General features: G+C 39.4%; 1 protein-coding gene across 2 annotated transcripts in view; it reads right to left on the minus strand.

Annotated features, from left to right (window-relative positions):
• Positions 1 to 282: 282 nt before the first annotated feature.
• arhgap42a (Rho GTPase activating protein 42a) overlaps positions 283 to 25,373 on the minus strand; it is a 54,561-nt gene continuing 29,470 nt past the window's right edge. Inside the window, exons 5-24 of one of the 2 annotated variants that reach the window (XM_063011175.1) lie at positions 23,946 to 24,047; positions 22,080 to 22,190; positions 20,448 to 20,552; positions 19,722 to 19,851; positions 19,347 to 19,447; positions 18,127 to 18,236; positions 16,510 to 16,588; positions 13,329 to 13,368; positions 13,156 to 13,218; positions 11,682 to 11,756; positions 11,498 to 11,582; positions 11,357 to 11,415; positions 10,339 to 10,444; positions 9,973 to 10,132; positions 9,578 to 9,734; positions 6,763 to 7,134; positions 4,174 to 4,330; positions 3,375 to 3,437; positions 2,371 to 2,450; positions 283 to 1,552 (exon numbers count right to left, since the gene is read on the minus strand). In XM_063011175.1, coding sequence (XP_062867245.1) covers positions 1,464 to 1,552; positions 2,371 to 2,450; positions 3,375 to 3,437; positions 4,174 to 4,330; positions 6,763 to 7,134; positions 9,578 to 9,734; positions 9,973 to 10,132; positions 10,339 to 10,444; positions 11,357 to 11,415; positions 11,498 to 11,582; positions 11,682 to 11,756; positions 13,156 to 13,218; positions 13,329 to 13,368; positions 16,510 to 16,588; positions 18,127 to 18,236; positions 19,347 to 19,447; positions 19,722 to 19,851; positions 20,448 to 20,552; positions 22,080 to 22,190; positions 23,946 to 24,047 — 2,244 coding nt within the window. In that variant the 3' untranslated portion in view covers positions 283 to 1,463. Of the gene's footprint in view, positions 1,553 to 2,370; positions 2,451 to 3,374; positions 3,438 to 4,173; positions 4,331 to 6,762; positions 7,135 to 9,577; positions 9,735 to 9,972; positions 10,133 to 10,338; positions 10,445 to 11,356; positions 11,416 to 11,497; positions 11,583 to 11,681; positions 11,757 to 13,155; positions 13,219 to 13,328; positions 13,369 to 16,509; positions 16,589 to 18,126; positions 18,237 to 19,346; positions 19,448 to 19,721; positions 19,852 to 20,429; positions 20,553 to 22,079; positions 22,191 to 23,945; positions 24,048 to 25,373 lie in introns of both variants that reach the window. The other variant, XM_063011174.1, reaches the window with a different exon arrangement.

Genomic DNA, 25,373 nt, shown 5'->3' on the forward strand with positions numbered 1-25,373 from the left:
CTTATAATCGGTACTTATAGTAGTGGTGTATTGGCAGTCAAATTATGACAAGCGTACCAGGAGTTACAGTAGGCACTAGTGTATTAAATCATTAATACTGAAGATCGTGCTGAATTATTGTTTTAAGTATTAAAAACAGTGATGTTTTATCATACTCAATTATGATGACTTGCATCTGCTGTGAACGACTTATTAATTAGTAAACCTTTGAAGAAAAATGGATGGAATAAACATATATAACAAGACAACCACAATCACTAATAGGATCTTTTTAGGGAGGGCCATGACAAAGGTTGGCTATAAACCTCAGCACTGTTTAAACGACTCAAACTTTAGTAAACTCTCGATTAATGTGTTAGAAATAGGCCCACCATAGAATTTATGGTAACGGTACATCCCTTATCTTCAGTACGAATGTAGTGTTTGTGTTTTTACGTTCATCACGGCCAATTTCTTTAGCCTCGATTTACTCTGATCAGCAGGGGCACACGGCACCATTCCTCACGTTGACATGTACAGATAATCTTTCTAATGCTACAGCAACTGAAAGGTTTGAAAGGTAACATTTATTTTACTGCACGTACTGTGGTACCTGTAAGACACAACTTAACACTTTTGTTTATCCATGAGAGACTACAATCATAGTTAGGATAAGCAGCATTAATCATGCAGGTGATATACTGCCGGCGCCCTAAACTGCACTAATACACACACTACATATTGTTTAACTATGGTAGTTTTGGTAGAGCCGTAATTAGACTGAATATTTAGTATGTTATGGTATGTATGTGATTTAGTATGGGAATCTGGAACACAGAATGCAATAAACTGCTTATAAAATTGAAACTGAGTTTGGTCCTGACCGAGTAAGATCCCTCTTAAGCTTAATTGTTAAAGTCTGGCCCCACAAGACTGTTATCCCAGAATGAGCTGGAACAGACATAAGTAAAACAAATTTTGACTCATATAAACGAATGATATATAGAAAATGACTACATTCTAAAAAAGGTAAATAAGTTATATGTGGGAATACTTTTTCAAATGAGAATAAAACTACTAACACATCAGATCTTGACATCAGTACCATAATAATAATAATCAGTTTGTTAATTGCAAGTTTCCCTTCATTAGAGATTGAACAATAACAAGAGGCACATAGACACACACAGTAATGTGCCTCTGTCTCTCACATTATCAGATCAACAGGTCAGAGCCAGTCTGCATTATCACCACCTATAAATAAACCACCTCACAGCCTACAGAGCCGAAGGAGTGTCAGTACAAATCATAAAATAATAATACTTTTTAAAACGAACATACAGAATAGACTCTACTGTTAACGATGAGGTTAAAACAACTTCGACTATTTACATAATGTAAAAATGAATGTACAAAGCAGTCCCTATATGGAGAAATGAATACCATGGATGCCATGGACTTGTTACGTTTAGTTTCAGGCCCCGCTAGTGGTACACAACGTAATTTTCTGGGATGAGTCCAGTTCTGCCATTATATGTTCCTTGGAGCCACCCAGGTTCCACCGAGGGGTGCACTGAAATGACAAAAATATAACAGAAATGTACAATTAAAACAAACACAACACTGTGGGGTTAACACACGAGGTTACATTTATTGATAAAGTAATTGTAAATAAGCATGAATTATCTCTGAACAAGTAAATATGTTGAAGAAATTGATTTGCTGATATGCCATTAGATACTGGGAACTAGTTTTATTTTGATGGAAACATTACTGTAAACTGAAAAAACCCCCAAGATTTTTATTTAATTTTCTGGTGGACTGTTGCTTGATCTGTTTACAATATCCAAAATTCCACCAGTTTCTAGTTCTAGTATGTTTCACATTGCTGGATAAGAGTTACATAAAGAAAGCTAGAAGCTGCTCAATAAACAAGCAATGTTAAAACAACCTGATTTTCTTGAATATCTGTAAAATGGTAGTCACTTACTACAGTTACTACATTTATTCTTTGACTTTAAACTGTTCCTGTATTAAGGGGGTCGCTACAGAAGACCATTCTGGTCTGCATACCAGATTTGGGACACTTTCTGACTCGACCCTCCTATTTGTATCAGTGCTGTTTCATTTAGTTTAGTGTAATCATTTTTTTTTAATGTTTAATTACACTAAAACAAATAATAGTAATTTTAAATGATGAATTAAACAACATCTAGATATGTAATTTGTTATAATAGCTGCAGTTTTCCTTCCTGAGCAATACACTACCACATTTTCAAGATGGTAATCACTGTAGTATTATTAAATTATTAGCATACCTAGTAAGCAAGTTGTAGTAGTAGTGTTGTAACTAGTGTTACTATGATGTAAGTACTGTAAGAGTGTATGTACCGTTCAGGAATAGCGCCCCCTGAGGGAAGCTGAGTTCATAGCTGTGTTCTGCTTGGCAGGAATACATGGCTTTGGCTTCCCTGTATTCACAACAGAAGAGGTGAGTTAGAGATAATACAAATAAAGACGAACCACATACTAGTGATGATAAAGTGTTTAAAAGACAAGAAAACATCTGCTTACACTGATGGGATGTTCTTATACTGGTCAGGGTAAATGTTTTAATACAAACTTAGTCTGTATGGGCCAGATTAAGTAACTAATATAGACAAAAATACAAGATACAACTTTCTGAATAGAAACTCTACAAGCAAGCAAAGTGAGTGGACTTTTACCACAGAGTTACCAAAATTGACTTTTCTCACCTGTTCAGTGTTTTAATCCTGAAAGTCCAACACAAGAGCCAATCACAGCACACTTGCTATTAACAGGTCCCAGGTCATCTGATCATATGTCAATTCATGTGCTTGTGCCTCTAATGTGTTTCTATTGATCACTTATTATCTGATTTTGTGACTAAACCTTGACAAAAATGACTGAATGCCACCCAAACTCTAAATGTATGCAAATTCATTTCACAATCTGAATAACAGATAGCTTGGACAATGTACAGCTAAAGCCAATAATTTCCATTGACTTGTATGGCATGTGTGTCGTGGCTTTATTATGTACATAAAGATTTATGTACTTACAAAACCAATATTTTACTAAATAACCTTCCTAATAATACTGCAATCAAAGACAATTAAAGGATCGTTAAGCCAGATTGTATAAGGTAACACAGAACAGTAGTGGCTCAGTGGTTAAGATACTGGACTACTAATCAGAAGATTGCTGGTTTAAGCCCCTCATTGTCAAGCTGTCATGATTGGGCCCTTAAACCTTTACTGCTTGCATTGAATTTTGTCATAAAAGTTACTTTGGATAAATGCTTTTGCTAAAAGCCCAAATGTAAATGTAAATGTAAAACAGAGTTGATGCACTTCTGTGTGCTGACAACGTACCTTCCAGCAGGGGCAGGCTGAGACACCACAGGACTCTCGAAAATAGCTGCTCTGTTGGCCACCCTACAACAGTAAACACACCACGTTAAACATGACAGCGTGTAATGCTAATGCATCAGTTAGCCTCCCAAAGTTCTGTTTACAGATTCTTTCAACATACTGATAGCATCACATACAGTTTACTCAACAGCGGCTATCAGCAAACTCGTCTCCTTGTTTGATCTGAGTCCCCAAGTAATGATAAAAGGAGAAAAACATTTTGGATAAGAGACTCAAAAAACATGAAGATCACTTTATAAACCAGTGAAACCATTATACAAAACAGATTTACAAAAAGTGATTATACCAGAATTAAATATAAGCTAATAAGATATATGTTAGATACTCGAAAGGTATAAAAGTAAAACACCAGGGTTCAAATCTCAGCGGTGCTGAGACATGACTGGCTAGGTCTGGTTGGAGAGGGGTGAATGGCCAAAAGTCTAGCTAGTGAAAGGTGAACTAAAAAGTGTAGATCAGGTATGGGGAGCAGCCAAAAAATTCTAGATTGCATTACTTCAGCAGTTACATAATGACCCCAGTTCCTTCAGTGTGTGATAAAAATGCACCTATAAAATAGAAGAAATGGCATTTTAGGCAATTAATAACAGCCAATCAGAACATACAAACCCTTTCCTACCAGTAATTATAATAGTGCATCAGGGATGACATGTAAAACCAGTATCATTCATGTTTAATAATATCCAGGTGATATTCTGGTTTTCTGCTGTGTGTACCAAACACTGTAAAGGTTCCTTACATAGATCCGGGTCTCTGGTATCCGTTGCTTCCTGTAGAGTCCAGGCTGCATTTGGGTGTTTCTTTAAGAGCAACTTCTGGTGCGGTCAGCGACTTTAAACTGTCTCTGTTACTGCGAGAAACCAAACTCTGAACGGAACCATGGCAGCTCCTAAATCCTTCAGAAAACAAACACAAAAACACAAGAACATTTAGTATACTGCAGTAGCACCTGGAGGTCGGAAAGACAGCAGAAATGCAATCTAATAAACGTATGAATTAACACGAACACTGTAACAGCATAAGATGAAGTCTGTAATGTGCTGGTGTTAGTTTGCTGTGGCTTTTTTCACACTGAACTAACATGAAACCAGCAAAGTTGTTGCTGCTGTATTACACGACTTTACAGTCCCACATTGGGTGGCTAATAAATGTGGTTTTATTCATAATTAATTCTATTTCTAGACAGGCTGTAATCAAAATGAAGATGTGACATCTGTTTGCCTAATCTTGCTTCTAAGGAGCTCAATAAAAAACTGATTTACAGTCTTAACTGTAGTTAAAATTGAATGTAAAATAGACTGAGCATTTTTTTCTTTCCTGGTGCGGCCCACAGCAGTCTTGCAATTCCAATAATCTAACTTCTCTCAACTGTTATTTGTTTGACTAAAAGACTTTTTGAAATTTAAAACAAATATAAACTCTTTCATAGGTTTATTCCAGACATGCAAAATAAAAGTCACAAGTAAGTCGCACACACAGTGACGCGGACTCGTTTCAAATTACTCTGACTCGACTCATGACTCACAAAAACAGACTCATAAACAAAAAAAGTCCCTAGCGTCAGCATGTGTTAACATTAGTTACGTGTGACAATTATATATATATATATATATATATATATATATATATATATATATATATATATATATATATGTAGTTCACTTCATTTAAACATTATTTGTTACCTCTGGATTGAAATCTCACTTAAAATGGTGGAATACCCTACGTAGTGCACTTCACAGGAACAACTGGTGTGAATGGAACGCTCCTACAGAAATGGTGCTAATGGTTGAAAGAGCGCAATCAGACCTTCTGATTGTAATTTTTTTCTAGTAAGAAATGCTGTTATTTGCATTTATTCAGTTCGCGTCACACAGATGATTGTCAAGGAAACGCTTGATTGGCTTTCTAACGAGTTCGTGTTTTACTTCACAACCGGGAAAAATGTGGAGGTTTTTAATTATAAGCACATTTATAAAATAACGGATTCTATTCCTAATAGGACACACGGTTAGAAATTTAATAGCGTCTGAAAAAACATAAGCTAAGGTAAGCAGTGGTTATGGATTTTTTTTGCTGGGTTTTGGATTTTGGCCGCTGTGACGTGATTTATCAAGCGCTTTTGCGCAATGACTAGGAAAGTAAAGGCACGAAGTAAAACAGCTAAATACAGTCGCTAATCTGTTGTTGTTTTTTATCTGAACTTACAGATTATTTGTTTATTTCTATGCTACATTTCCAATATATGTTTTGCGTAGATTATATTGACTCCTGACTTGACTCGGATTCTAGTCTAAAGACTCGTGACTTGACTCGGACTCGTATTTTGTGACTGGTTTATTCTAAAAAATAAAACAAAATCTGCTGAATCCAAAACATACATACGACTACAGCTGAGGACTGATTGCACCCATTACACTAGCCGCAAGTGTTGGAATGGGAAAGTCTAAAAAGCTCTGCTTAAAATCACCAACAGTCAGAAATGTCACTTGGAGCCATATCTAAGCAACTTCAGGGGCCTAGATCAAATTACTTGGAACAATGGTCTCTTTGCCAAGGTCAGAACAAAAACCCAAACTGTCACCTAATGCTGAGAGGAAATTTGGTCAGATCGAATCAAAAAACCACCAAAAACAAGAACCATCTGCTGTACATTACAAACATATTTACTGCTGCTGAAACATATTCACTGTTCGCAGTACAGCAAGCTATACATAACCATGGGCTCAGAGGCTGCAATTAAAAAAAACAAAATACAAAGCCAAACTCACTCAGATCCTCACGCTCACCCATTTTTCCTGCTTCTAACATCAACTTTGAGAAAAAATTTTCACTTGCTGACTAATATATCCCCCCCACTAACAGGTGCTGTGATGAAGAGATAATCAGTGTTATTCACTTCACCTGTCAGTGCTCATAATGTTATGCCTAGTCAGTGTACATACATATAAAACCCTTATATTTATATTTATTATTGCTTACGTATTTATTAACGTTAGTTCGGTTTAACCACCATGCGAACCTTAGAACTGGTGACGCGTTTTAAAAAGAACGATATGGTTAATGCAGGGTATCTAAGTTGAGGGTACAGTTTACAAGTCCGTGGGTACAGCTTATAAACTGAGAGTACGTATTACTCAACCGTGGGTACAGATTTTACTCTTCACATATTTTTTCTCGTTAGTGACCCCTAAGGTGCTCCGTAATAAAAATTTTATATTATTTTATATTAAAATGAATTTGAAAATTGTTTAAATTGCTGTATATGTGACTAAAATCAACACAATTATTTTTACTGATGCTGTGCTCAGACTTTCAGAATATTCACCCTCAGAAATGTGGAGGGAGGTGAGCGAGGAGCAGGAGGACATGCGAGACATGCGTCTCGATCCAGGCTCGTCCGTGTTCTCCTCCGTAGCTAAAGGACACTCCGGCAGGACGCTCAGAGCCTCCTCCCACTCGCCGTCCGTCTTAGCGGCGTCCTCTTTGGAGCTGGAGTCGGGACTGGTGGTACCGCCGGGGCTCTTGGGGCCGTCGGAGGACGGAGAGGGCGTGGTCCAGCACAGGCTTCCTGAGATCTTGTGTTTGGAGCGTGAGGGAGACGTTGCTTTGGAGCAGCCGTTTCGTTCCGATGAGTGAGAGGACAGAGACTCCAGGCTACCCATGGGTGTACTGCTGGGACTGCTGCTGAACGTGTCACCTAAAGCCACAGTGAAAAAACCAAGGTTCAGCCATGTGACATTAATACCATATCATACTTGTGTGATTGTACGAAAGCTGTCAGACCCGTGGGTGTGATTTACTAATGCCAAGTTCACACTACACGACTTTCCAAGTCGTCAGATGGCTGTACAGTTCACACTACACGACTGGATCTCTTGCACTCGGGAGTCTTTAAGTCGGTGTGTATTTCACACTACACGACTGATCGGCGATAGGCGGTCACACACTACACCATCTATCACCATGGGCAATCGCAGACGAGTCTGTCTGGTCTCCCAAACCACGTTTTGTCACGAAAACACACGTGAGAAGTGACGAGGGGTTTAATGATACCGCGTGGGTATTCTGGTTTGGCGTGGATGTTAAGATCACAAATACTGTAAAGCTTGTGTGTGTGCAGATGTATTCTGATAGAAACTATATTACGCCCCTGTCCCACGTTTTTTTCTTTAGCGCATCCAATTGTTCAATTTTGCATCGTGCTTCCTCCCTGTCTATGCCGAACCCTGCCCTGACCGAGGAGATCGAAGCTAACCCATATCCCCTCCGAAACATGAGCAGCAGCCAGATGCATCTTTGCCACCCACACATTGATGAGTTTGGCACCACCCAGCGTTGCATGAGGAGAGACACACCCTAAGGGCACTCTTCCTCATCTCTTGTGCAAGCGCCTCTAATCAGCCGGCAGAGAACGTAATCGCATTCTGACAGAGAGAGACCCACATCCGGTTCTTTGTCCCACCCCCCCCATATGGGCAACTGGCCAATCGTTGCTCATACAGCCACTCAGCTTCGAACCGGTGAAGCAAAGCTGGATTCGATACCACGTACTCAGAATCCAGCTCTGGTTGCAGCGCGTCTTTTTACCGCTGCGCCACCTGAGCGGCTCCTGTCCCACGTTTTTACACGAGTTGCCGCCGAGTTGCCTCCGAGCTGCCACATCTAGCGGCAAACAGTCGGCGAGGGAAAATCTTGTAGTGTGAACTAGGCATAAGCTGTTTGAGTCTGATTTTAGATGTGATTCTATTTAAATAGAATTGTGGTGAGTAGTTTAAACACCGTTTAAAGACGTACACACGTACTGTGCATCTTTCCCTCATAAATGTGCAAATGTGGGTGGATTACACAAAGTTTCTATGCCATAACGATTAAAGATAGTAAAAGTGAGGCTAAATACGTTTCGTTAGATTTGGGCAGTGGGTTTCTGTGTCTGAATTTCTGTATCAGTGTTGCTGAGTGAATTGCCTGGTCCTGAATTATGCTGCTTAATGAAGTCATTTAGTATCTACAGTAAGGCTGTTCAGTTTTAGCCCAGTAATCAATTACACCATATGGCCAAAAGTATTTGGACACATGATCATGAGCTTGTTGGATGTCCCATTTCAAAAAACAAAAACAAATGGTATTAAAATACAGCTCAACTAGAACAACAGCCGCTCCTCTGACAAGGCTTCTTACAAGACTTGTAAGCAAGCATGTCTGTGGGAATTTGTGCCCATTCAGTCAAACAATGCCTGGGTACTGATGTTGGTTTAATAAAGCCTCAGTTGATGTTTTAGTTCATTCCAAAGCTGTTGAGTCCGGGCTCTGAGCAGGACACTGGAGTTTTCATGTCTCTATAGAGCCTGCTTTGTACACAGGGGAACAGGCATGCTGGGACAGGAAAGGGCCTTCCCTAAAACTGTTGCTGCACAGTTGAAAGCATATAATTTCCTTTATATTACTGTATTATTATTGTATTATATTTATTGTACTTTTTAGCTATTGCTGTGGCTGAAACACATAAATGAAAAATTTTAATGGGTGTCCCAATACTTTTGTCCATATAGTGTATGTAATTTAAATATTAGTATACAAACACACACTCTTACACTTCAAGTATACATTACAGTTCAAGTATACACTCTGAGCAATTAATTAAGGGCCTTGCTCAAGGGCAGCAACCTGGCAGTGGTGGGGCTTGAACCAGCAACCTTATGATTACTAGTCCTGCACCTTAACCACCAGGCTTGTGTCTACAAGTGTTATTTGTGTTACTCTAAAAGCACTGTTGCTGATTGTGGGTGGTGTCTGTCTGTCTGTCTGTCTGTCTGTCTGTCTGTCTGTCTGTCTATCTATCTATCTATCTATCTATCTATCTATCTATCTATCTATCTATCTATCCATCTCTATCTATGTCTATAAAAATCAGTTCATAAACTGTAAAAATATCAATATTGAATTAGTACTGTGTATGGTTTGATACTAGCGTTGGCATCGCTGGTAATAACATTCCGTACAGTCCAATAAATTGATGAAGCAGAATCAGTTCTACCAAAATGACTGTTACTTGTGTTACTCTAAGAGCACGGTTGCTGATCGTGGGCGGTGGTTCTCTAGCGCCTCACATAGCACTTGTTAGATTAAAACGAGATACACACTGTCAGCGTCTGCCAGGCACAGGGCGGGCGGGTACAGGCCCCGGGACTTGCGCGGGCCTGACGACAGGCAGATGGCTTTGCTGCGGCGTGAGCTGGCACGAGACTCAGATTGAGGTTGAGGAAGAGGCACGTTGGGGTCTGGAGACTGATGAAAGATCTGTGGAACATGAAAAGACGCGTTATTAAAAACGCGTACAACCATAAATCACATCACACGTAACCGAGCCAGAAAGTTCAAACACAATAAGCATCAGAGCACTGGTGAAACAAAGACTGGGTTGTCAGGCTGTGCTGCAGAACTGATGAAATGATAAACGCTCCTCTGTGTGTTTGATAAACACTCACACTCGCTGGTAGATTTAATAAAGGAAACTGCTGGAGCGAGTCGCTCTCACCTTCTCATGGTTCTCGATGAGAATCTCCACCACAATGTTCTGAAACTTGATGTTCATCATGGCGGCCACCGTTTCCTCTTGTGAGCGCATCAGCGTAGGGCCGAAGATCACACCCAGGTTAGAAACGGTCATCAGATTCTTCTGACTGTGTGTGGATACACTGAAGTACAAACAAAATTTGAAAGTGAATTAATGAACCATAATTGTTTATTACAATTAAGGATGGATAACATTAACAACACGTCAAAAGTAAAATGTAAATATACACACAAAACAGCCTTCAGATTTAGTTAGTGCAAATAAATAATACTGTATAACCTTAAACTCAGTGGCATTTCCGTCTATACATACTTTGGATGAACTTACACTTGCAGGTGTTTGATTAGGATGTCCAGCATCTCTTTATTCCGGTCGGGCAGCTTGTGGACGAGAGCGTGAACGGCACACACTCTGTAGTTCTGATCATCTGATTCTACAAAAGCACCAAAATGATAAGATTTGGTCAGTGCGACTGCATGTACAGGGGCATTTTGGGCATCTAAAAACAAATGTCCTGACAGACTGTGCACAATGACTCGATACAACACAAACATAATCAAACAGAGTCAATCAGAGACTACATGTCAGAGAGTAGATAAATAAGAAAATAATCACAGCTGTCGTGTTCCATTTAAAAAGTATTAAATTATTTTAATACTAAATTAAACTAATTTTATTTAAATGAAAATCAGAATAAAATCTGATTTTAGTTCCCATATCAAACAGAACTACACGACTAAAAGTGTCATTACTATTTTAATTACTACAAACACAAATGCTGTTAAAGACTTATTTATTTATTTTTATATTCATACATTTTTCCCCTTTTGTCCCAATCTAGGCATATCCAGTTACCCTGGTTATATCTCTCCACACCTAACACGCTCCCTCCGACATGTGTGCAGCTGCCAACCACTTTTTTTCACCTGCACAGGGCAGGTTTAGGTTCACACAGGGATCAGTATCGCGTATGGAGAGTCACACACTGATCTCTATTATCCATAGTCTCTGTGCAGGTGCCATCAAACGGCCAGCAGAGGCCGCACTTCGGCCAATGATAGCAGAGCTGAGATTCAAACCCGAGCACCCTGTATCAGACTTCTAAACTAAACCTCAATCACTAACATTGACCTCCAACAAACTAGCAACAAACGTCAGTACGTGTACTGACAGATGCCGGAAATTCCTTGTGTTAAGCTTTATTAAATTAATTCAATTCCTTTTTTAATTCTGCTCCCTTTGTCGAGTGTTTATATTTATGTGCAGGGACAACTTAAAACAGCAAAATCTGCCTACAATGCTTCCAATCATACTTTTCCATTAAAACACATTAGAATAAACTCACTGACTGCCATGATGAAATCTTGGTGGAGTCTGTAGGTTAACAGGGGTTCAGCCAGACACCTGAAAGCCCAGAGCGGCTAAATTATTACACATGGTTTGAATATTACACAGTAAATTCCATTCCATTCCATTATTACCATACCTGAGGTAATTCTTCAGTCCACTGGTGATTGTCTTGTTATCCCAAGTGTCCGGGTCCAGGTCCATGTCTGCAGGAGCTTTGGCGGCTGGACAAACAAACATCGATGCTCGTTAGATTAAAGTCAGCTTCAACTGAAAAGCTTTACAATAAAGCCTGAACATTTTTTATTTCTAAATCAATTTACCGAACACTGAGGTCATCAGTCTCTGCACTTTGGAATTCACTCCTCCTATTCTGTACAGGCCCATCGTCTGGATACCTGGGAAATACAGTCAAATGAATGTAAAGACATAGTTCAGAATAAGACTAATTTACCCCTCACCTTAGATATACACTGGTACCTTGTAACTCAACGTCCCCTAAACTCAAAATCTTTGAAACTCAACACCCTTCGTTAAGAAATTTGTACCCTTAAGCTCAGCGTTCCCCTTAAACTCGACGTGTTCAGTTTGTTTTCTAAAAATGTATTTATTTAATTTCAAATTAACAATGAACAGCCGCTTTGTTCCGCGCTCGGCTTGAGCGGTGCGGTAATACGTCATCGAAATGCGAATATGAGACGAAACTGCATTTGTGTGGAATAACCATCAGATCCGGTCTGAAAGCTCCACATGTATCTGTGTTTATCTGGATTTTCTTCAATGTTTCACTTTTAAACTTGTGTTACAGCTCGAGGTTCTGAAAAATTGTAAGAATCAGCTTTTTATTTCAGTGTTTTATATTATATTTGTGTATACGTGTCAAAAACAACCCCATTATTTTACATAAGACTAAAATAAATGCAGTACCACGGGACCAAGGAACGCATGAACAGGTTTTCCATACATCCTTATGGGAAAAAATACCTTGAAACTCAACGCCTTTTAAACTTAACGCCACTCCCAGAACCAACTGGTGTTGAATTTCAAGGTACCACTGTATTTGATCAGGTAAGGCGTGTTTGGTGCCCCACAATGGCCTTTTGATTTTTCTACTGAAGCTATGAGGTGACTGTAGCTATCAACGTACCCTGTTAAAAATGTTAAACATGCAGGGATGTTATTTATGAACAAAAATCTAATTTAGGTTTGAAGTTAAAATATAAATCTGGCCAGTCAGGTGCCTAAACAGACAATAAGTGCACCAGAAGCAGTAGAGGCAGAAATACAATTCTAAGGGGGCAGCACGGTGGCTAAGTGGGTAGCACTGTCGCCTCACAGCAAGAAGGTCCCGGGTTCGATCCCCAGGTGGGGTGTTCCGGATCCTTTCTGTGTGGAGTTTCCATGTTCTCCCCGTGTCTGCGTGGGCTTTCTTCCGGGTGCTCCGGTTTCCTCCCACAGTCCAAAGACGTGCAAGTGAGGTGAATTGGAGATACAAAATTGTTCTTGAACATGTTTGACAATAAACTTGTGAACTGATGAATCTTGTGTAATGAATAACTACAGTTTCTGTCATAAATGTAAACAAAGTGTAAAACATGACATTAAAATCCTAATGTAGTGAATAAAGAAATAATTTTCTTGTCTCAGGCCTGGAAGAAAAGCCATCCTGTCACTTTATGCTGAGGAACATTGCTTGGATGCTCAGAAGAACCAGATCTGAGAACTGCAGCACAAACACGACACAAGCATAAATGCTCGAGGGGACAAAAGACATCTGGGAAAATAATCATCACTCACCTCTTGTCTCTACGAGGTGAATGCACTTCCTGACAAAGTTAAAACCCGCCTCATTTAGGAATGCTGCAGACACAAAGAATACTATGTGATTAAATGCTTTTATTGGAAAAACAATACACCATTACTGAACTGATCCATGATGTCTGAGTGAACAGTGAGAGGAGTGAACTTACTCTCTTCTTTTTTGCTGAGGAGTGCTGGGAGTGTGTAAATCTACACAAAGAAAACACATATTAGTACAAACAGACTAAAATTTTAAACATGGAGTATGTGAACATGAGCCTTATGGCTAATTATATTATTTTAATTCATTTATTTATGTTTAGCAAAAGCTTTATCAGAGTAGTGGTGGTCTGAAGCAAGATAGGAACAGAGCCTAGACAAGGGAAAATCCTTTATTCACTTTTTTTATCCACGTATACACTTAATTAGTAACTTATACCAAGGGGCAGATAGAGTACGAGTACCCAGTGACATAAATTCAAGAGATATTTATATTTTCAGCATTTAGCAGACACTTTCATCCTAAGTGACTTACAGTACTGTAACAGTATATTGTCTAAGCAATTGAGGGTTAAGGGCCTTTCTCAAGGGCCCAACAGTGGCAACCTGGCAATGATGGGGCTTGAACCAGCGACCTTTCTATTACTAGTCCAGAACCGTAACCACTAGGCTCATGCAAACGGTCGGAGTGGCTATTCAAACTGACCCTATATGTGAGTGAGTAAATGAGTATATTTGTACATGTAAGACTCAAAAACAGCGCTCAAAGAGAGCTGTCAGAAGCAGTGTGTGTAGAGTCTGTCCACACCTCTTTGTTTTGACTGTGTTTTTATAAAAGCACAATAGAGTTTAAATCCGGTCAGAGGTCGAGGATAACTGTGCACTTACTCTGATTAAAGCTTTAAACCATTAAGAACCAGTGGTGAAACATATATAAACATGGCAGTCTGTCATCTACTCTTCCTGGTTTTCATAGACTCCACAAAGCCTTTCTTCCACAAAGTGCCTCATAATATACACGACTACCCCCCAAAAAAAAAAAAAACAATGGGAACATGGGAACAAAAAGCACCGACGCCCTCATATCTACACGACTAACTGGATTCCCCTCCTTAAACTTTATACCAGCATCAATATGAAGAAATAAAACCGTCCTAAATGTCCTTTACTCAGCCATGCATGTCGGGCATCTGACTTCACTTCCTTCAGTTTTGCATCGCTGCTCACAAGTTATGCATCCAGTTCTCAAGTCATGCCAGACAGATGTGGTTTGGGATACAGAACGACCTTCTGTAATCTATAATAATCTATAAACATGCACAAATCTTCATTGTGTAGCTGAACTCTATTGTTCTTATGTTTTTTTATTTGTGCAATTTGGTGCAATTCCATACAAGAAGTGCCTCTGAATTTAAATGAAGTACTGTCCTTAGTGATGGTGCTTGAAACACATAGATGACGATTTATCTTATGTGTTTATAAGACGTTACATAAGATAAGCATTTACAATTTTTTTACTGTATATTTGCAGCCCCTGTATTTGCATACACGTATTGGACAGGTTCACTAGACTTGGTTCTTTACTTTTGCTCTGGCTTCTTGCACAACTACCTTCACACAAGGGGTCCAACAAGGCTTATTCCTTGGTTCACTTCTCTTTACTATATGCACAGTGACGTTTGGATACCAGGATTTATCACGGCACAAACTGTATCCATAATTCACCAGAACATGTATGCGCATACTTCTGTTTATCACAAGGGTTCAGGTATCTGCTGGGATCCTGTACAGATGCTATTTATTAACTGAACTAAGCCCACTGAACACAAGTGCAGGCAACATTCAGTGTGTCACAGTGACGTTTGTTGCTAATCACATACAAGATCAAAATTCCTAAATTCTGGATGCAGTTGTGTGTTTTAAGTTTTTGGGCACTTAAGGCATGTGATAAGGCAGACACATGACAACAATAAAGACTGTGTTATAGGACTTTTGGTAGGACTTAGAAGATGAGAAAGACCAAGAATATTTGATATTATGACTGAGACTGAGACAGAGGGCAGTTTTAGAGTTAGTACTTTATGTTACATGTTAAATTCAATAAATAAATTATGACTGTGCAGAACAGGTTTCTTAAAAGTGGCATATTTAGGTTTGCAGAGAATGTGTTTTACTTAATCAACAAAAATAAAGACATTTGACCAGGGGTGTCACCCTACATGTGTATGTAAACTTTTGACTTTGACTTATATAACGTTGGTATTCTTAAATTCTTTCTTTATTTAGTGACTTTGGGTTTAAAAAAAAGGATTTAAAGAGTAAGATCTATTTTTACAGCTGAGCGGATGATGTGTGCATGGATAAACAGAGGAAGCTATATAAACTTATTTGTGTTTAAACAAAAAGAGGAAGGAACGACTCAAAAGGTCAGAATCCAATCACTCCAGACAAACCTGACTCGGTCTGATTGTTCTGCAGCTTTATGAGTCTGTAACAAATCTCACACTCTTTAACTACCGGAAACCACAGAGAGCGGCTGCTCCAACAAACAAGTCCCAACACAATAATAGATCATCTTACACTGCTGATTAGAACCGAGAACGTTCTGACTGGTTAAGCAAAGTAAAACTGTAGGAGTTATACCTTTGGGTAACATGGGCAGTGGTGAAAGGGCAGAGGTGAAAGGTCCCTGGTTATGCCCCACCACCACCAAAATGCCACTGTTGGGCCCCTGAACAAGACCCTTAGTTACTCTCAGTTGCTTAGACTATATTAGGTCACAACAGTAAATCACCTTGGATAAACGCCATAAACATTATGTAAATAAATCATCTAGACAACTGTGGGCTAAATATAAAAATGGGACCCGATAATACGCTGCTGTACATTGTCATGTTATATTTGAGGGATGTTGCAGGGTACAAGTGAAGCTACACATCTGGTAAGGTAATCTACACATAAAATATTAAAACAATTAGACTTATGAGGTCCGTGTTTTAATCATGTGTTGTACAACAAGGTTTTTAACCAATGAGCCCCTATAATGACCCAAATTACATGTTTACTAAAGACGTCTTACTACATAGACAAAGCAAATTCATTCATTATGACAAACCATGTTATTTTTCTTATTTTTTTTAATCTGATCCTATTGCTTAGACCATAATTATTAAGTATAGTCTATAGTGTCAGCATTATAGGCCCTATTTAGATATAGATATAAACAATACAAGACACATATTTCCAAAAAAGTTGTTTAGTTTCTGGCCCTTCATTAATAATAAATATTAACAAGTGATCCTTGACAAGTAATAGACTAAGAATCCATTAGGATGATGGGTGTGTTCTTACTGGTTCTTTGCCGTCCATGGCCTCCATCCACAGACGTCTGTTGGATTCAGACAGAGCCTGCAGGGTGATGATGCCATGCCTGAGAAGCAAATCATTCACAACTTAGTGATATGCTGCACAACAACGTCAGCTGATGCAAAACAGGTCATGCATAACGTAAAAGAAAGAAGTTACACTTTTAAAGATATTCTACTGTATAAAACACTGTTTAACTTCACATAATCTGCCTGTCAGGATGAAAACCCTAGACGTGGAATGGTTTTTAAGCTTAAAGAGATATCCAATCTATAATCTGCATTTAATACTATATGCTTTTTCTTGTAGTCATTTTATTTTAGTCAGTGTTGCATTTTGTAGGTTTAGCATTTACAACACTAGTGTAGAATGCAAGTCTACAGTGAGAGGAAAGTATTGAAGTATTAAGACACACTTTTGGATATGTAATACAGGTCCTGTGTGTTTATTTACTTCATATTTTAAACATAATGACATGTGACTTTGTACTAATAAATACAGAACAATGTTGACGGTGTTGATAAGTGAGAAAATACTGAACGTGCGCCTCATTATTAAAATTAAGTATGACATTTGATAGTAGGGATCATTTGATGTGGTCTGTCTATTTTCTTTTCAATCCCAACAGCTGTTCAGCACTGGATGTCCTAGACTAATACTAATTATGTTAGTAATTTTTGTTTTATTATTTCAGCTATTATTTTATTATGAGAATATTTGCAATCATTAAATCTGACTAGTGTCTCCAACCTTGCAAATAATCTGTTTCTTTATTCTTTCTCTTTACTCATTAGCCTGATCATTCCAGCACTCGAAAGCTAATAAAAACCCTGAAGAATTTGTTTTCTTATATTGCAAATTGTCCAAAAACAAGAACAACCATAAAAAGCATCATTCCGGTGTTTAAATATACAGAGAATGTTTCTGTTTACGGTAACACTTTAATCTGGATAAAAGCATTTCCCTTGGCTTATTAGTCTTATCGGTTCTGACAACAGGGTCTCTTTATTTTTAATGTTTACTTTACCCACAACCCCCCACCCCCTTCCCTTGCACTCTCTGAGGGGTTTTCTATTTTCACCATTTCACACCAGCTTTTCATTCTTGTGACACAAACAGAGGGCAACTAGAAAGCGGTTTATGTGATGAGCTACAGCTTTAGTAAAATAAGTATTAGTTTTAAAGTATTATTGTCCCTATGAGCACCATTTATTCAAAATGCTCCAACTTATTGCAGATTAGAAGCAGGATGTTAGAAAGTGTGAGTGGTTAAATCTATACGCAGCAAATCTAAACGCAATCACAGCACGAAACAGGAAGAGAGAGAGAGAGAGACGTACCGGCGGACTTTATAGAAACACTGAAGAGAACTGAACAGAAGCCCTTGACAAGAGTTATTTCTTTAGTTATGAAAGGACAGAGGAAAGAAAATAGAGATGAATACAGTCACTGTGAGACTTTCACTACGGTCAGTAAAAACAGTAGAATAAAAAATACGTCTGGTTAAAATTCACTCGCACCCTTTAAAAATAACGTCACAACAGCCTCACTGTGACCTCAGAAGAAAACAAATCATTTCAGAAACACAGACTAAAAACTGACCGTTCCACCACTTCAATATCGAAGCAGAATCGCTTGTCGATGGAGTCTGTTCTCCTCCTGATACAGGACTTCAGCTTGAAGATCTCAGGTGGGCTCAAAACAAGTCCATTCTTCACAGAGAAAACATACAGAGTTACTCATATTAAACAGGTTATAATGTCTTCACATTAATATTGAATTTAATCTTATCATTTCAAATCCATAAAGATCTTCCTAGAATAACTTCATTAGATTTTCATTTTCACTCTCGCTTTCTTAACCGATTTCCACCTTTTTGGACGCTCAAAGAAGCTTTAAGGAGAAGAAGATTTTCATGTGATGATGATGTGAAAGCAGCGCTGCATCAGTGGCTACAAGCTCAACCAAAACATTTTGAAGAACCCTTATATATATACACTGATCAGCCATAACATTAAAACCACCTCCTTGTTTCTACACTCACCGTCCATTTTATCAGCTTCACTTCACCCTATAGAAGCACTTTGTAGTTCTACAATTACTGACTGTAGTCCATCTGTTTCTCTACATGCTCCCACAGGACCCCCACAGAGCAGGTATTATTTAGGTGGTGGATGATTCTCAGCACTGCAGTGACAGTGACATGGTGGTGGTGTGTTAGTGTGTGTTGTGCTGGTATGAGTGGATCCGGCACAGCAGCGCTGATGGAGTTTTTAAACACCTCACTGTCACTGCTGGACTAAGAATAGTCCACCAACCAAAAATATCCAGCCAACAGCACCCCGTGGGCAGCGTCCTGTGACCACTGATGAAGGTCTAGAAGATGACCGACTCAAACAGCAGCAATAGATGGGCGATCGTCTCTGACTTTACATCTACAAGGTGGACCGACTAGGTAGGAGTGTCTAATAGAGTGGACAGCGAGTGGACACGGTATTTAAAAACTCCAGCAGCGCTGCTGTGTCTGATCCACTCCTACCAGCACAACACACACTAACACACCACCACCATGTCAGTGTCACTGCAGTGCTGAGAATCATCCACCACCTAAATAATACCTGCTCTGTGGTGGTCCTGTGGGGGTCCTGATCATTAAAGAACAGCATGACAGGGGGCTAACAAAGCATGCAGAGAAACAGATGGACTACAGTCAGTAATTGTAGAACTACAAAGTGCTTCTATATGGTAAGTGGAGCTGATAAAATGGACAGTGAGTGTAGAAACAGAAAGGACAACAGCGTTTTACAAATTCACTGTTATACCTGTTTGCTTCCAGTTTTGATCTCTGAGCTGCTCATGGTGAACATCTTGGTCTCTTTGTCATAAGTGCAGTAGTGTCGACTCCATGTGAAACCCAGAGGACCTGAACAAAACGATGGAAACATTTACCTTAATAAATAAATAAACAAACATTCAATTATTATTCATTGTCTGTTTCACCACCGCTTTATCCTGGTCTGGGTCACGGTGGGTCTGATTCACTGATCAAAAGCCAGGAAGCACCACAGACAGGTCACCACACACACACACACTTAGACAGACTTCTGACCAATAAAAGTAAACAGCAGCACTGCTTAATGTAATATTTACTGTGCTGTAGCTGTAGTTGTAGTGATTTGTTTTCAGTGAATACTTACGCTTCTCCTGCACGTACAGAAATCCCTCCATGGTCCACTGTCCTGGCGCTTTGTAATCCTGCTCCGCTGATTTTATCCTTCGCATCAGATTTTCCACTTCCTGTCTAGTGCTCTCAAAGTTATTTCTTGTCTACATGCAGGAGAAGCAAACGTGAGTCCAACTTTATCTAAAGTTTCATTTTAGTTTGAGAATTCATAATGCTTTTGCAGATTTGATAAACAGAATTTAACATGCTGAACCGTGGGGGATCGAATTAGTTGCTACATGTACATAAAGTTTTATACATCAGGGGTTTGTTGGCTATCTGCCTTGTCTGTCTGAGTTTATGTCAACCCCTCATCTCTACAATTGTATTAAGGTCAGGTTGGGTAATACTGCATTTAATTTCAAACTCTCAAACTGCAATATCATCTGACATGCATGTAAAACACCTCCCATCTGAAGGTCAACACAAAAGAGCAGCCGTGCTCGTACTGCTGATGCTGAGACTTTTTAAAATGAATTTTGTTGTGGTTTCTGGTGGTTTCAGCAGTCAGCCAAAAAAACCCACCCAGAACCACGTCTACCATTTTATATTCATCAAGAAATATCTACTGTATAAATATGCAAATCAGAAGTCTCCTACATTCTCCTACATTACTGCATCAATGTACGTCTGGCTTGCATTTAGCAGCTAAAAACTGGCACTAAATGATTCTGGTTCTAACCCTGACGTGGCCTCTTACGTTCTGCAGGTTGAACTGTAGCTGTTGTTTGTACGGCTCGAACTCATGTGCCAGTTCATAACCTTCATGGTAAAACGTGAACAGTCCTTGGAGGAAAGCCAGGAGCTAAAAAAGAGAAAATCATTCATCAGAACATGGTTTAGAACGGGATTCTGATAGATAACAATGCATTTCATGTCTGACCAAAACATCTAGATCAGGGGTGGGCAAACTTTTTGGCTGAAGGGCCACACTGGGTTTTAAATTTTGACAAACGGGCCGGACCAGTAGCAGATGGGGGGGGTGAACTAATATAAATTATCAATCAAAGAGTTAAATGTCTGTGTGTATAGATGATAGACTCGACTTTAACAAAGGTTGGTAGTGTTTGGAGTGCGCAAAATAGTGGAATAAACTGAAATGCAGGGTATTAAAGAAAAAAGTCGTTTATCAACGCCTAGACCACAACTTTAGCAAAAAGAACTGATTCATTAAGTTGTTTGAGCACAACACCGTATTGAAATAGAGTGAACAAAACGAATGAATCTTTAGCATAGATAAGAGTACAGCTACCTGATTCGATTCCAATTAATAATTCATTTGAAAAGAGTTGTCTCTGACTCGTTGACTCAGTGATTCAGTTTGCATGCACTACTCAAAAGGACAGTTTGGTAAATGCTCAACGGGCCGGATCAAACAGCCTAACGGGCCATATGTGGCCCGTGGGCCGTAGTTTTCCCACCACTGATCTAGATGTATGATTGATTGTCAGTGGTGGTTGGAAACACAGATGTATGATAAAACAAACCCATATTTATTAAAATAGTCTTTAATTGTGCTTAATATTTGCAACATCCACAAACAGGTACCTGATCTAGATTCTGCCGCTTTTAGTTCATCTGAGTTTTATGGTAAATTTGGGTGATTATGGGAGACCATATTCATACCAATTGGTTGGTCCCCAGCAGATCTAATATGAATGTCTGTAAGACAATAATCCCACTTTTCTTTAATATATTTACTTATTTTATTTTTTAGGATTTATAAATTTTTATTTATTAGTAATTATTCATCAGTTCACAAGATTAATATCAAACACAGTCATGGACAATTTTGTATCTCCAATTCACCTCACTTGCACATATTTGTACTGTGGGAGGAAACCGGAGCACCCGGAAGAAAACCCACACAGACATGTGGAGAACATGCAAACTCCACACAGAAGGGACCCGGACCTCACCACCTGGGAACTGAACCCAGGACCTTGCTTGCTTGCAGTGCTACCCACTAAGCCACTGTCCATTATATATACAGAGACATCAACAGAATGGCACCAGTCATGTTGGCTCATTTTACCAGTGCAGTAGCCAGTATAAGCTTTCACTGGCAAACTGATTTGCACTGATTCCACTAATTAAAAATATCATTAGAATTTCCAGTTTCATTCACATAAGAAAGTTAAAGTTGAAATAAACACCAAAGTATCATTCACTATTCAGAGTTTCCTATAAATATTAGAAGATTTTTATTATAAATAAATAGAATAGAATAGAATAAACAAATAGAATCTAGCAGGTGAACATTTCAGATCATATCACTATTCCTTCTATAATCACATTGAGAATGGTGTCACGTTTGGATTTCTTTCCTTACCGGCTCAACAAACTCAAATTTCTTTCGCTCCTGAACTTCCTGGATCTTAAAGACGTATTCGAGGGAAGCATCACAAAACATCTGGCGCTCCTTACCGATTTGGGAATCGGCCTAAAATAGAGACGTGTTTACTTTATGAAACGTTACAGCATAAAATAGTAATAATACAGAATATTCACAGATCAGTCAAAGCATTAGGACCAGCCCCCAAATACACTGTATGGCCAGAAGTGGACACTGATTAAATGCTGTTGTTTCTGCTCCATCCATTGCTAACATGTATTAAAATGATATAAGGTAAATGATATGCTTTTAACATTGTGGCAACAGTTTAGGGAATCCCCTTTCTCTTTCATTATGATTAAGTCCCTAAGTACAGAACAATGTCTATATAGACATGGTTTGACTAGTTGTGCACAACCCAGCTTAAAACTTTTGGTTGGGATGAATTTGAGCTAGGCCTTTCTTTTTTAACACCATTGCCTGACCTCAATGATTCTACTGACTGAATGAGCACAAATTCCCAAAAGAAACACTTGTCTTGTAGAAAGGCTTCCCAGAAGAGTTGTTGATATTAAAGCTACAAATAAAAGGAAGAAAAATTTAATACAAATGTCTGTGGTTTTGGAATGGGATCAGGTGTCCCAATAAATACTTTTGTCCACAAAGTATAGATATGCAAATCCCTTGGTCAGGAATCTATTAAATGTTGGGATGATGGTAGTTCCCTGTACTTCCCAAGAACAGATACGGTCAGCATGAATACCTGAGTGATTTTAGTAAGAGATAAATCATTATATCCAGACAACTGGGTCTCAGTATCTTTGAAGAAACGGCAGGGTCACTACGTCACAGCAGCCGTGGTGAGTAACCAAAGACTGTGGTCTGTGAAGGTACAAGCTATGAATCACAGACAATTTATTACGCTGCAAAGACTCATTTATATGTAAGGACATAAAGGCTACGGTGTCCAGTACAGACCAACAAGAGGTACTGTGACCCAAACGTCAGACTATTTTAATTTTGGTGACGAGCTGAATGTGTCACAACACAAAGTGCATCAAAGGCTTCTGTGTATGGGGTTGTATAGTCACCAATTAAATTCCCCAGGTTAACTCCTGTCCACCACTGAAAGGACCTAAAAAGGGCAGACAGGCATCAGAACTGGAAATCGAAGCAATGGAAGAAACAAATCAGACAAATCATGTTATGTCCAACATCATGTGGGCAGTTGTGGCCTAATGGTTATGGTACTGGACTAGTAATCAAAAAGTTGCAGCCAGGTTGCCACTGTTGGGCCCTTGAACAAGGCCCTTAACCTTCAATTGCTTAGACTGTATACTGTCACAGTACTGTAAGTTTTTTTGCTTGTTTATTTGGATTTTAACGTCATGTTTTTCACTTTGGTTACATTCATGACAGGAACGGTAGTTACTCATTACACAAGATTCATCAGTTCACAAGGTTATATTGAACACAGTCATGGACAATTTAGTGTCTCCAATTCACCTCACTTGCACGTCTTTGGACTGTCGGAGGAAACCAGAGCACCCGGAGTAAACCCACGCAGAGGCGACAGTGCTACCCACTTAGCCACTGTGCCGCCCCAGCACTGTAAGTCACCTTAGATAAAAGTGTCTGCTAAATGCTGTAATGTGCCACCGTTAGCCTGCAGAAAAGATGGCACCAGAATGCCAATCTCACAACATACAGAAGTTATGTAAGTAAGATTTCCTGGTGCCAGATACCACAGCACTCCTTCAGATGTCCCAGTGGGTTACAATTGTTTTAACAGCATATTAGGTGCATGGTCATGATGTTTTGGCTCAGCAGTGTAGATGATAGGATGCAGTGTTTTACTTTTACCTCTAGTAAAATGGATTCTTTCTTTTTCGAGGACAAGTTCAAGTGTTTGTCCAGCAGTGTGTAGTATTTCTCTGTTTCCTTGTCAAACTTCTTTTTTCCTTCCTGCAATAAAACAGAATGTTGACAGAAAGTGGAAATGCCTCCTCTGTAATTACAGACGAGCTAAACATCTTCATTACAGAAGAGAAAACGAGTCTGTTATCTAAAATCTGCAGCTTGTAAACAAACATTGAAACTCTCATTAAAAAGTTTTGATTGTGTTTTTATTCGAGTGAATCGGACAGAAGGAATTCTGGTTAGCAGTGTAACCAACAGGTGGCGCACTCACGCCTGACCACTGAGCAACACAAACTAGCAAATTACTGAATCCAGCTCAGTCTGGTGTGTCGTGTGAGGGGGTGAAAACCACTGACTTTCTATTAAATCGTGTTATAAGGTGATACATATGGAATAATACACATACACATGCCAGTGTGGACGTTGAGTGCAGATGTGAGGGGTCACATTAGAGGACAAAAACAACGGATTAATCATTAGCTGTACAAGTTTAACATCAATTGTACTCAAGTGTTATCCACAAAGAGCCAGTATGGCTGCCAGAGTTCATGCCAACCGAGCACCAGCTACATCCAGGGCAACCGTGCTGGAGGAAAGGTTAGAACAAACCTAAGCAGCCTAAACCAGACAGGGTTGTTTTTTATATTAATTGGAAAATTCCTAACAGAATTATTTTGTCTGTCTAAAAATCTGTTTTGTCTGATATAACATTACACAAAACACAGAGAGCAATTTTTGTCTATTATTAGTTTTCAGAACATAATTTCTCCTCTTTTTCTCCCGACTTTTAGCACGTCCACTTGCCCGATTGCATCACGGTTCCTCTCCACTAATGCCGATCCCTGCTCTGATTGAGTAGAACAAAGCTAACCCATGCCCCCTCCGGCACGTGGGCAGCAGCCGTATGCATCTTTTCACCTGCACTAGGCGAGTGCGGATCAGCCCTGTGTACGGAGAGACACACCCTGATCAACGCACTCCTTTCCCGGCCCTGTGCAGGCGCCACCAATCAGCCAGCAGTGGTCGTAGTGCATCAGTTACGAGGTGACCCTATCCGGCTTATGACTACCCTACCCCTATATAAACAACAGGCCAATCGTCGTTCATGTGGCCGCTCAGCCCAGCCGGATGGCAGCTGAGATTCGATACGATGTATTCGAGATCCCAGCTCCGGTGTGCTAGTGTGTGTTTTTACCGCTGCAGGGCAGACACACACACACACATACACACACATTCACCTATAGGGTAATTCAGTGTCTCCAATTAACCTGACTGCATGTTTCTTTTACTGTGGGAGGAAACCGGAGCTCCTGGAGGAAACCCACACAGACATGGGGAGAACATGCAAACTCCACACAGAAAGGACCCGGA

Source organism: Trichomycterus rosablanca, chromosome 16 (assembly GCF_030014385.1).
Source record: "Trichomycterus rosablanca isolate fTriRos1 chromosome 16, fTriRos1.hap1, whole genome shotgun sequence".
NCBI lineage: Eukaryota > Metazoa > Chordata > Actinopteri > Siluriformes > Trichomycteridae > Trichomycterus > Trichomycterus rosablanca.